This window comes from Helianthus annuus, chromosome 10 (genome assembly GCF_002127325.2).
Source record: "Helianthus annuus cultivar XRQ/B chromosome 10, HanXRQr2.0-SUNRISE, whole genome shotgun sequence".
Lineage (NCBI taxonomy): Eukaryota > Viridiplantae > Streptophyta > Magnoliopsida > Asterales > Asteraceae > Helianthus > Helianthus annuus.
The window spans coordinates 107,122,604-107,136,629 of record NC_035442.2 but is presented as its reverse complement, the minus strand read 5'-3'; the positions used below and the strand labels follow the sequence as shown (position 1 = coordinate 107,136,629).

The window sequence follows — 14,026 nt, the reverse complement described above, 5'->3', positions numbered from 1 at the left end:
GATACCTGCGGAAACCGAACGCAAACGACGTTCAAAAATTATATCAAGCACACGAACAGAGACATGGTTTCCCAGGAATACTCGGGAGCATTGATTGTATGCACTGGCAGTGGCAGAACTGCCCAGTTGCATGGCAAGGTCAGTATACTAGGGGAGATCATGGACATCCGACTATTATTCTAGAGGCTGTTGCGTCACAGGATCTCTGGATATGGCATGCTTTTTTTGGTCTACCTGGTTCGCTCAATGACCTTAACATCATATACCAGTCACAAATATTTGAGGATGTAGTGGCGGGTACAGGTCCAGACACAAGCTTTACGGTTTCAGGGGTGGAATACCGGCGGGGTTACTACCTAGCCGATGGTATATACCCAACGTACTCGACAATCGTTAAAACTATCCCGCACCCGACAGACGACAAAAGAAAAAAGTTTGCGAAGTTTCAAGAGGGTGCGAGAAAAGATATTGAACGGGCTTTTGGTGTTCTACAAAAAAAAATGGCACATCATTTCACATCCAGCACGTTCGCAAACACCAAAGAGGTTACGACACATTATGTACGCTTGTATCATCCTTCATAACATGATCATTGAATACGAAGGGAGAGCGATATGCGAGTACGACGAAAACGCGTCTACTGGAAATTCTTTTCCAGTTAGTGAGGAACAACAAGATTTGAACACCTTCGCTCTACGTAACGAGTACACACATCATAACCTACAAGCGGACTTAGTAGAGTACATTTGGAACAACGCTCAAAACGAACCCGATCACGACATGAAAGACGAAGACTAGTAGCTTATTTTAATATGTTAGGATATTTTTAAGTTTATTTTTTTTTACTTTATTTTTTTTAAGTTTATGTTTTTTTTAAATTTATTTCTTTAAGTTTAATTTTTTTAAGTATATGTAATGTTTTTTAATATTAATGAAAATATTTTGTTACTTTATTTGGTAAATGTTAAATAAAAGTTGAAGTTTAAAAAAAATAAAAAAACATAAAAGTGGTGGAGGACTATGACTAGGACCATCCTCCCATGCCCTCTAGTTTTGGAGGATGATCCATCCTTGGGAGGACTATGACGTGTCACCTACGTGATGGATCATCCTCTAAGGATGGACCATCACCATACCACCTTGTAGTCTAAAGAATTCATTGTGAAATTGTTAGCCCAGTGTGATCTATACCCTATAGTTGGGATCCAGAATCTAATTGATAGCTAGTCTACATTGAAAATGGGAGTGTTATGATGCATCCACTAATCAAAGAGATGGGTCAAGAAGTTGTTCGCCAAGAATCGCCAAAAGATCCTGGGAAACGAAGTAGATTGTGGCAACACCAGGATTCGTTTAATGTGTTAAAAGAAAATCGAGTAAGAACTTAATATCTGATTTTAATTAATATATGCACTTAATTTATTGTGCATGTTAAACCATATATAGCTTATCTTTTAAAACTCTTCAATTAGGGTACAAGAAAAGTGGAGGGACTAATTCTTGACATGCGAAGGGCCAAGGGAAATAACTCAACTTCAATTGTAAAGATGAACAGCGGAACAAAACGTAGTTATGATGATTTTAGTGGCCGCATCACCCATGCAAATAAAGAAAACTTCAAGGTTGGAGCAATAGAAAAGATGAAAAATCTAATGCTACTTCAATTGGACTATGCAACTTTTTGTGGGAGCTACAAGAAGTTGCCCAAAAAACTACGATTGCTTCGTTGGCATGGGTTTTCCTTAAAATCCATACCACGTGATGTGCCTTTGCAGAAGTTGGTAGTTCTTGACTTGCGTTATAGCAAATTAAAAGAAGTTTGGGATGGGTTCAAGGTATATACCTTTACAATATGTTTTAGCTTCCCAATTACTAATTATGAATGCTATATTTGTCACATATGTGGGTACATATAGAAGTTATTTATACATGTACCTCTTGTTTTTCATCACAGGTGGTTGGATCCCTAAAAATCCTTGATCTCAGTTATTCTCTGGAGCTTATCAAAACCCCTGACTTTGAGGGACTCCCTAGCTTGGAGAGTTTGCTCCTTTCAGGATGCTTAAGTTTGACCCACATATGTAAATCCATTCTGTACCTTGAAAGACTGGTGTTGTTAGATGTAAGTGATTGCAGAAGTTTGAGGGATATTCCATGCTTACCAGGATCTCTCGAATCACTAAAAATGAAAGGTTGCCCCAACCTTGGAGGTCTTGGACGAGTTCAATGCTTGGCTCCATGTTCACTGTCATCTCTTTTGGTAAATATTGATGTCTCGGGATGCAATCTCTTTAATAATTCTTTCCCAGAGGATTGGGGTAACCTTTTCTCGTTGAAGTTCTTAGATATAAGCAGCAATCATATTACTTCATTACCAGGTTGTGTCAAAAGTTTACCTAGTCTTGAAGTACTCAATGTCGCAGGTGTTCAAATCTCCAGTCAGTCCTAGATGTCCCAAAAACCGTAACATATCTAAATACCACTATGAATTTGTCCTTAGGGAAAGTTCAACCAACACCGAATACAACCTTCTTCGCCGTTTATGGATGCGGAAAACTGTGTGCAGTGGAGGGTTGTTTTAAGCTTGAATCAATAAAAAATATTGACAAGAAAATTATAAGATATCTTGGTTTAGAATCAATTTTAGAAAAGGAAATGGGGTTCAGACTTGAGGATAAACAAAATGCATATACAAAAGAGGTCTCCATCAAGGTTCTCTTTCTCTCCCTTTCTCACTTTCTTACTCTTTAATTTTATTTTCTGTATTTTTCTTCTACCCTTTAATTAATGTTTAAGAAAGCTAAATTAATTATTGGTTTTTTTTCTGTAGATATCATATGAGTTTGGTATATTCAGTACCTATGTTTTAGGGAAAACGCTTCCATGTTTTAGGTATAGAGAAACTGGATCAACTATATCATTTAGAGTTCCTTCATATCCTAAAGGTTCAAGAATAAGTGGTCTGAACGTCTGTTTCTTGTCGACTGCATATTCTCGAGAATCATTAATTTGGGACGTGGAAGTCAATAATAAAACCAAGGCTGTGGTATGGAAATACACTCCTACAGTACGTGTAACATGTAAACAAATGAGCAACTTCAAGTATATATGGCTAAGCCTTTGGCGGACTGGCAATCTGCTGGATGATGGAGACGAAATTGTTGTAGGGATCAGTCTGTCTGGAAGTTATGTAGTAGATGAGTGCCGTGTAAACTTCTTGTATGACTATGATGAAGTTCAGGAGGATAACCAAAATGAAATGGATGAAGAAAAAAGGGACACCAATTGCATGTTTAATCAAATTTCATGGACTGACAGGCTGCAAATAGAGATATCAGATTATGTTCATAGTGGTAAAACATATTGCTTCAAGATTGGCGGTGCAACTGATGTTCCTAATATTGAAGGTATTTCTGGTAAGTTCCTAAAATTTATATCCTCTTTTAAACCCTATATGACGATGTAAACCTACTTATCCTATGTGAAAATGTTTGTTGTTATAATTAGATCTAATTGTCGATTGGTGGGGCCTAAGGGCGGACCGGAGGTGCAGATACATTGAAGCAGGGTATGTTTTGTTACAATTTCCTTCCATAAACGTAGTTTATGCGTTGTTATTTATTTACCTGCTTTTGTTGTGCAAATGTAGTGTTCCAGGTGCGATTTGAAGAAATAAAACATCAACCATCTTATCAACCTCGATAACCATCCCACATCGATATTCGCCACCACACCATATTTGGCTTCTGGTCTTTTCTGTTTTTGTGTGGAAAAAGTGAAACTACATTTGGAGATTTATATGATAGATATAACAGAGGGGAGGTGATTGTCTTTTGTAGTAGTTAATAGTAACTGTTAAATCATGCTTGGTGTTAGTGGGCAGTTTAGCAGAGAAAGTAGTATTTAACTGGTAGTACTTATAATTGTTTCTTATGCAATGTATAATAAGATTTCTTTCCATGAATTCTTCTTCTTTTTTGTTGATCATTGGTTTAACAATGGGTATCGGAGCCGTTCTTCCTCGGCTCTCTATAGATGTTTGTTTACCTGTTTTGTTATACAAATTCAGCCAATGATAGCTTTGTCTGAGTATGTACATTCATATATGTAAAACATCCTAAAACTCAACCTAGACTCCGCATTTGTTTTTAGTCTAACAAAAACAAATGCGTATTTTCGGTTGGGTTTTTCCAAAACCGAAAAGAGATTTTTCGTAATTTCTAGTCCTACATAGGACATAGAAGAAACATTGGATTGATTTATAAGTGGTAAGCCTTTGTTACTATTTTTATAGTCAATGGCATGGAAAGTAAAACTCCGAGACCTTTTTCCGTTGGGGGCCCTAGGCAAAGTAAAAATCCTGGACCTTTTTCCGTTGTATTTATTCTATTAAATGCGTCCATTTATCTTGCAGCCTAAAAGTGATATTTTTATTTTTAATTATTTCATATCCTTTCATGGTCTAATGTTTGTAAGTTTGGGTTTTGTATTAGATTCTTGCATATTAGATTAGCATCTAGCATAAAACAATTAATAAAGAGATATCATAGCATTTATGTAGATTAGTAAAAGAAAGCAATTACTTTGTTAATTCAGATATAAGACTAAGTATGAACTTTGTTCAAGTGTTGGGAACAACAGAATCAGTTAGATCAACTGTTAACACAAAATGAACTTGAATCAATTAGGTTAACTATTAATACACAAAATCAACTAAGATTAAAGATGAACGTGAGTCAATTAGGTTACTTGTAAATCAACACACAAAATCAACTTCTAACAGTAATCAAATAAACTTGAGTTGTTAAGAGAAATACAGGATGTTTAAACAAGTAAGTATTCGAGCTTTGATCGAGTTTCAACTGACCTGATCGATGATTTACATATTAATTCCATTGGCATCGTGTCGGCCACTCGGTCTGTATCGTCAATTTATTTGTTTCGGGTCGCTTTCAATTCATTAGTGTGGATTCACCCGACAACTCGGCCCAATACATTTAATAATATTAATTCTTTTGGGTGAATTGAGGCTTAAAAATTTTGGTGGTTGAAGAGGTATGATCCCAAATTCATGCACACATAGTAGTGACCACATCACTTTTCTCCAGCTTAGCGTCTACATCAGCAGAATGCATCTAGAAGCAGCTTCTAGGAGCTTCTGGAAGAAATCGCAGGTGACAAAGAAGATGCTCTTCCAGCCATAAAGGACGACACGTGTCACCTATAGATGGACACCAACTGGACCTGCAAGAGATCTGGAGGACAGACCGACAGTCACTGCCATAGTACGCCAAGCTGGACAAATAGGGGTGCGCCACGTCATCCACTACCCTGGCGACAGCAGAGGGGACAAAAAGGATATTCCCCTTGATCGGACAGCTGGCGCTCATTGGCTAGCTAGCATGTCTCCTCCTCCTCCTTCATCCTTCGACTATAAATAGAGGACTCCTCCTACAAGTTTAAGAATTCTGCTCTCTCGCTATTTACTTTTAACATACACTATTCTCCTCAGAACAGTACTTATTCTCACATCGGAGGGTGGTCACAAGGAGAACCCCCTATTCTCCTCCTTGTGGCGAGTCACAAGTGTTCTGTTTTGCAGGATTCCAGCTAACGACGAGTGGAGAAAGAGATTGAACCCTAATATAACGAGACACTTCAACTGGGATAATCTCATGTTAACCAGTGTTTCATCATTGGCGCCCACCGCACTTTTCACAACCATTTTCATCTCTTTTCTCTTTGAAAACACTCTTCAATGGTTGAACTGAACCCCTCTCTTCACGTCGAGGGGGAAAACTCTCCGTTTGGACCGGCTACGGACACCGTTCACGTCCAAGGTTACCAAAGGGACGAGGCCGTCAGAGAGGAGCCAACAGGCAACGAAATTCCCGACTTCTTCGGTAGCGCTTCCAGAGTTATCAATCAGAAAACTCCGGGAGTTCAAATCCTGAGCCATGGTGCAGGCCCTTCAGCACAATCGGCATCGACACAACTGAATATTTCAATGCTCTTGGGATTACCAGAAGGAGAGACCCTCACTTCCTGGTATACCAAACAACAAGCATCACTGAACTTAGTCTATGTTCAATTAAGCACACAACAAGCATTACTCCAGGCACAGGCTCTTCCGTCTACCTTTGTAACTCCATCTCAAAGATAGGCAAGCACCCAGACCCCGCAACAGGCGTATGCGCGTACACAGACTCAACAACATGAAAGGTCATCCACGATAAGGAGGCAAAGCGTACATGATACGCACGATACATACGGTGAAACAGTAAACAATTATGAGCAACACACCTACCAGCAGAAGAAACCCCCACTTCACAGTTGATTGGCCCTGCGCTATATCAACAAAGTATGGGAGAATTACAATGAAGGAGAAGATTCTACTTACAAACAGGAAGAAACTTCTATTTTCAACAGGTTGCCACCAAACCACGAGGCGTACAGACCCCGCGCGCGCGGGGTACCATCTAAATGCTGAGCATGATTTCACTTTAAGCTACCGTCCTGAGGGCGTAGATGAGAAATCCAAATTTGTTAGAGAAATTTCTATGGCTCCGATAGAAAAGACAAAGTTGCCACACAACGTGGGAAAACACAACGACCTTATGGATCTGGATGACTACCTACAAGTCTTCATAAGTGCTAGGGTCGTGGGAGGATGGTCCCTACCATTCGGGTGCCATTTATTCGTACAAACCATCGTAGGTGCAGCGCACGCATGGTTTTATACTTTACCAGCTGGAATAGAATCAAGTCTTGGATGGATTTCCAAGATAAATTCTTGTCTCATTTTAGCCAGCAGAGAAGGTACACCAGAGATTCAATAGATGTTCTAAACATCTGGCGTAAAGAGCATGAAGGCATCGAGGACTTCATTATGAGATATAACAAAGAGTGTTTGGAAATCAGAAATGTGGGAGACGAGATCAGATGCGCGCACTTCATGCGCGCCTTCAAATGCGATGATCTAATTAAAAGAGTTAAAGGCAGAGATGGGGTCCCAAAGACTGGGAAACCTTCATTGAAGCAGCAAAGATGATTGAACAGACGGATAAACAATTGACCAACGACGATACCCGACAACATTCCTATAACCAGCATGCCAGCGATAAGCGTAACACGAAAGGAAAGGGCCAGCCTTGGAAAGCATCCGGTTATAGAGAAAGAAGCCCACCGGTTGAAGACGCACACGCCACCATTAACTAGATCGGTTATCGTAAAGAAATCAAGAAGGAGAACAGAGAAAAACAATGGACATAAAGACTCCGTCTGAAGTCTTGTCCACTGAAAATCATCAATTCAAGGCTCCTCTGCAGATGCGCAACAAGAGAGGGCAAGACCCAAACCTCTTTTGCGATTTTCACAAAGATACAGGGCATCTAACAGATGACTGTATTAGTCTGAGACAAGAGATAGAGCGAGCGTTGAAGGCAGGCAAGCTCACACATTTGGTCAAAGGGGCAAGAGAGACACTCGCCAAATTCAAAGACGAGAGGAAGGTCCTGATAACAAGAAGCTCTGGAAGCTTGAAACTCACATGATACAAGAAGGTCAGAGGAGACCCAGGAAGAATTATAACAAGCACGCCCAGGATGACTCCAACCGCGAAAGGCAAGTCGTTTTTCTAGTAGTTAGAGGAGGACCAAGAGAAAGAAGACACATTGTGATTTCAGGGGTGTTCGGTCACTACCATACAGCTTACATCTTCATCAACCAAGGGAGTACCGCGGATGTCATATACGAAAAGTGCTTCAATCAACTGGACCAAGAAGACAAGGCACGCCTGGAGCCAGTTGATTACCCACTCACTAGTTTCTGTAAAGAGGTCGTCTTTCCTCTTGACTAGATATCTTTCCGGTGCTGCTTTCTGATGGGAAGAATTTCAGAATGGAGGAGGTTATGTTCGTGGTCCTACCGGCAAATTCAAGACATGACATTCTTTTGGGAAGAGAATCCCAAGGCGACTTCAGTATGATCTGCTCAGGACCACCTTTAGCAGTAGGGTTTCCAACGGAGACTGGGGTTTCTATCATCTACGCAAGCAAGGAGGTGCTCATGACTGACGAAGCATGTCCTTCAAAGACAAGCAAACCAACCCCACGCGCGGAACCAGTGAAGTGGATCCTAAACAGGAAATATCCAGAACAAACAATCACTTTAGGCCCAACAATGTCAGAAGCCACCTGCACATCCCTCAAACAATTGTTATTCAAGAACATGGATGTCTTCGCCTGGACACCAGCTGACATGGTGGGTGTTCCACGACACATCACAGAACACAGACTGAATGTTTCTGAGAACGCCAAGACAATTGTGCAGACCAAGCGCAACCTGGGGTCAGAAAAACACGACGCTATGAAGCAACAAGTCACCGAGCTGTTAAATGCAGGGATCATCAGGGAGAAGCCATCAGCAAATATATAGAAGTGTACATGGATGACTTGGTCATCATGAGCAAAGAAGAAAATCTGATGTTACAAAACATTCAGAAAACTTTCGATACACTTCGAGGCGTAAACATCAAGTTGAACCTAACCAAATGTTCCTTTGGGATGGAAGAAGGAAAATTTTTGGGATTCATAGTTACAAAAGATGGGTTCAAGGTCAACCCCGAGAAAGTGCAAGCAATAGAGAGGATGCATTCCCCATCGACAATGAAAGAAATGCAAAAATTAGCAAGACGTTTAGCCGCGCTAAATCATTTCCTCGCTAATCACGCAGCAAAATCGTTTCTGTTCATCAAAACTGTCAGAAATTGTGTGAAGAAAAACAAATTTTCATGGACCCCAGAAGCAGAGCTCGCGTTTAGAGAGATGAAAGAATGTTTAATACGACTACCGACTCTGACAGCCTAGTGAAAGACGAACCGTTGGTTATGTATTTATCAGCTTCAGAAAAAAGCGGTAGGAGCAGTCTAGTTAGTTGACCGGCAGGGTGTACAAACACTTGTATACTATGTCAGCCGCACCTTGAACGATCCGGGAACAAGATATTCTAAGATGGAGAAGCTAGTCCTAGCTCTTATCCACACATCAAGGAGGTTACGTAGGTACTTTGGAGACCATGTCATCCATGTCCTGACGAAATGGGCCATCAGGCTAGGTGGACACAACATAGTTTTCAGGCCTGACCGACGATTAAGGGACAAGTACTGGCAGACTTTCTGACAGAAGTACTGGACAAGATCGTGAATGCAAGGCGATGGAAAAATCCAAAAAACAGTCTTCAGAGGAACCGTGGTTGTTATTCACAGACAGCGCATACAACGAAGACGGTGCAGGGCCAGGCTTGAGATTGGTAAGCCCAGAGAAACACGAATTCACATACGCTATCCACTTGGATTTCAAGAGTACGAATAACGAAGCAGAGTCTGAAGCTTTCTTCGCTGGGTTACGCTTGGCAATCAAAATAGGAGTCAAAAACCTAGAAGCGCATGTAGACTCGTTGCTCGTAGCTCGTAGCAGGTCAAATCAACGGTCAATACGACGCCAAGGGTGATGTAATGGCATTATACCTCGAGCAAGCAAAGACTTCGCTACAAAGTTTCAACTCTTTCAAGATCCATCACATCAATAGGAGCGAGAACAAGCTTGCAGATGCCCTGAGCAAGCTTGCATCTACAAGTTTCCAACACTTAGCCAAGGATGTACGGATTGAGATACTAATGAACCCATCAGTTCCATTGCGACAAGTAAGTGTTATCCAGTTTGGATCGTCATCATGAATGACATCATATATCTTCAGTCAGGGATCTTACCTTAAATCAAAGCTGAAGCCAGGAAGATACAGCACAAAGCCATGCATTATCAGATGTCCGATGGCATCTTATACAGAAGATCTTACCAAGGACCCTTGCTTCGTTGCGTAGACCCTGAATATGCTAATTACTTGATTCGTGAAGTGCTTGAAGGAATTTGCAGCATCCACACAGGCCCAAGAATGGTGTTAGCAAAGGTGATGAATGCGGGATACTACTTGCTAGGGATGCACCTGGACGCAGTAATTGTGTTAAGGAAATGTAATGGATGTCAAAGGCATGTGCCTAAAACCCTACGCCCCAAGAATGAGCTGGTCCCAGTTACAATGGCATAGCCATTTCAACAATGGGGAATTGACATGGTTGGCCCTTTTCCCGAAGCCCCTGGAGCAGTAAAATTCATCATAGTCGCTGTCAACTATTTTACTAAATGGGTGGAGGCGAAAGCTTTGGCCTCAAAAACAGCAATGGTGGTACGAAGATTTATCTGGGAACAGATCATTTGTTGGTTTGGGTTACCCCTGAGAATCATCACAGACAATGGAACAAACTTTGCGGCTGAAGACCTCCAAAAGTGGTTCAAGGAATTAAACATCGAGCATACGTTCTCCTTGGTGGCACACCCACAAGGAAATGGTCAGGTCGAGGCAGTAAACAAAAGCATCATCAACTGACTCAAAGCGCGACTCCGCACTCAACGGAGAGGTTGGGTGGATGAATTACCCAGCATTTTGTGGGCCCATCGAACGATGCCAAAAACAAGCAACGGAGAAACCCCACTTAGTCTGGTGTATGGGTCAGAAGCAGTAATACCAGCTGAGATTGGCCTACCATCTCCATGAATGCTAGCAATGAACGCTGTGAACAACTAAGAACAGCGAAGAATGGATTTGGATCTCCTATAAGAAAGGAGAGAAATGGCGGCAATCAATGAAGCAAAATACAAGACGAAAATGGAAAAATACTACAACAGCAAAGTGCGAATCTGCACCTTCAATCCCGACGATTACGTCCTCAGAGACAATGAAGCTTCCAACGCTGAAAGACCGGGAAAGTTGGCCTGAAAGTGGGAGGGACCCTACATCGTCGATAAGGTCCTAGGCAAAGGGGCCTACCAGTTGCGCACTTTAGATGACAAAGAAGTCCCTAGGACTTGGAATGCTCAACAACTAAGGAAATGTTTCATGTAATGATCAAGTATTTCTTTTTCTATGTAAGGCTGAGGCCCAACACATACATCTTAAATACAAGAAGTGTTGACTATTGCGTATCTTATTTTTTGTGAATTTTTGATACAAATGCATATATTACTTTGGGCGTACACGAAAACATCGTTGGCACAACGACAAAAACATTGTAGACCTCCAAGGCTTGTCGCGATCAAGTGCACAGCCGGGTCAATTGCACACAATATACCTGTCAGTCAACGATTCACTTCGTAAACCCGTGAACACACGAAAAACATCGTTACTAAGACATCACGAGCATTGTAGACCTCCAAGGCTCGTAATGAACAAGTGCACAGCCGGTCGCTGTAAACATAATATCATGTCAACGATTACTTCGTAACATTTCAGGCACACGTGAAGAAAGCGTTGGCATAATAACAGCGAAAAACATTGTAGACCTCCAAGGCTCGTCATGACCAAGTGCACAACTGGGTCGTCACCATACATTAGCAACACCTGATCAAAGCAATTATTATATGCACATATTGTAACGCAAACAAGTTCACACAAACAGTTATAATAACAAAACAGACAAATATATCAGCAACCAAAATTATGGTAGTCATGAATGCTTCACGACACCATGAATAAAGTATAATGTTTACAAACACAGAATAAGTAGCAAATTTTCTGGAATACAAGGTCAGTGGACCCATTCATGGCATGCAAGCCGGTTAACAACGGATTTAACCTTGGTGGCTAGGACCAGCACCACCAGTTTCATCATTGGTATCTTCAAGACGTTTCTTTAAAGTTTCCGCTGCAATACCATGGCGCGACAACTTTTCAATGGCTCTTAAGATTCTGAACACGAGGAACTCATATTCTTGACGCTTAGCCGTATAGTTACCCGCACAATCGACCTTAAAAAGCTCGAATTGGTGGTCTTTTTCTTTCGCAAGAGCTGCTACTTTGCCTTCGGCATATCCGTCCTTACGCCCACTGTCGTATGCAGCACCACCAAGCTCGAACATATACTTCGCAAGCTCGTCCGACTTAACAAGACGATCAGCGATCTGCAAAAAGGAAAAATTGCATATATAGCAAACATGGAAAACACTAAACAAGTAAAAGCGGAAAGAAACTTATATGGGGAACACCGCGCGTAAGCAACCACTTGCAGTCGTCGCCTAAATCCTGAGCCAACAGCTCAAGAATTTTGTTCTGAACTCGTTGTTCTTCAACTATTTTTTCCAGCTCGGCAACACGCACGCACGCTTCCTCAACACCTTTTTATGCAACAATAACCTTAGACTCCTTTTCCTTGTATAAAGTGGAGAGATGTTAATATTCCTGGCTTTCTTTGGCTTTTTCAGCCTTCACCTTCACAACTTCATCCAAGGGCAGGCTTGAGCTCTCGATTAGACTTCTCAAAGGTGGCCGCCCAATCTCTTTGGCGGTCGGCATTGAGTTGTTTTTCCTGAGTTAGCTTCTCCACGGCATCAGTTACTCTCCATAGTAAGCCCTTCTTTTCAGAATTGAAAGTCTCTCTTTCCATGGCAAGTGACTTCTTAGCAGCTTCAAAGTCTAATATCTCTTCCCCCATAGACCGCCATTCTCTCACGATTTCTTGTGTAGTAGAGAAAAAGTTTGCACCCGATTGCACGTGGTTATCTAACAGATTGAAACGATTGCGGTTCTTTTGATACAACCTTTCAGCAGGGGGGAGAGACAGGGAATAAAAATCATTGCAGTTCTCAAGGTCTTCCATCCGGGAGCCTTGCAATAAACCCCAACGAGGGACATGAGGAAGATCTTCACACGATGGGTTGTGATCCATCCATGTCCCACCACCTTCCACCTTCCTGAAGTCTGGACCCTACCGGCTACTAGAAGGGCCACGCCCTCTAGAAGTAGAAGGGTCGTGCCGGGTATATATCGTACCCTGAGAAGGGGTAGTGTCACACTCCGATATTTCCACGTATTACTGGTGGGCCCGGTGGGGAGTATCGTGACGTAGTTGATATCATCATAGTCAATAATCACAGTTTAATGCACAGCGGAAGTCTAAAAGTAAAATATATTACAAACCGAATGAAAGTATCATAAGTATTACAAACGGAATGCAAAAGGATCCACAGATGGATCAAAGAAAGGAAATATTGTTCAACAGATTTTTAAGTGATAAAGCTTGCATAACTCTTTATTTAATTCACTTAGGAATAGGCAGCCTATTCCCCCTAGTACCTGCACTTAAACTTTTGGAAAATACGTTAGTTTACACTGGTAAATACAATTAACCGACTCATTTTGAAAAGAGTTCAAGAAAATTGGTTTTAATGCACAAGGCACAAATAATCTTTTATAACTTGGGATATTTATTTAAAAACAAACTTGTAAAAGAATTACATACTTATTATACGTTCAGTAGCCCAGGCTGAATACTGGGTTAAAGATTAATAGACACACCACATAATGTATCCCACAGCGAGTTATTCTCGAACAGGCGGGTACATTAAATTTACATACGCACCGGCAGGTGTATACCTACACCCCGTGCTTAAGTCGTGGCCATTTCAATGAATGAGCCGAGGATATCCAGGACATGGTCATTAACCCCCCAAAGGCTTAAATAAACAAAACAGATTAAACGGGTTATCTCAATGATTTAACCTTCATACGATTAAAAATTCAATACCCGACCAAGCGGTATTTTATATACCGTACCCCAAGCCCGTATAAGGAAAATAAGTTAAAAGTATTTACCTGACCAAATATGTATATCAATCTGCAAGTTCAAATATCTTTTACCTGGCTCCTAAATCTGGAATGAAGGTTTTAATAACCTATTAGATTCCTAACGGTTCTTACATAAGTTTAAACTTAGACCGGTTAGTTTTCAAAGAAAGGTATACGGTTCAACGCGAGATTAAGCGAAGACCAGAATAGAATGTGATTTAGACCCGACAAGTTTGAAGACTTTTATAATATGGGTAAACTAAACACATTCTGGATTTTTGAGATAAAAATGATAAGGTTTGACCCGTTTCGGTTAATTTATGCAAACTAGTTACATAAACGTACCGAA

General features: G+C 41.1%; 1 protein-coding gene across 1 annotated transcript; it reads left to right on the top strand.

The window, feature by feature from the left end:
- The first annotated feature begins 1,274 nt into the window (after positions 1–1,274).
- On the top strand, positions 1,275–3,668 carry LOC110881709 (disease resistance protein RPV1-like). The gene is made up of 7 exons (XM_022129887.2): positions 1,275–1,376; positions 1,473–1,835; positions 1,955–2,423; positions 2,501–2,712; positions 2,831–3,416; positions 3,508–3,568; positions 3,650–3,668. Exons 1-7 carry the CDS (start codon positions 1,275–1,277, stop codon positions 3,666–3,668), a joined length of 1,812 nt encoding a protein of 603 aa, XP_021985579.2.
- Positions 3,669–14,026: the final 10,358 nt, after the last annotated feature.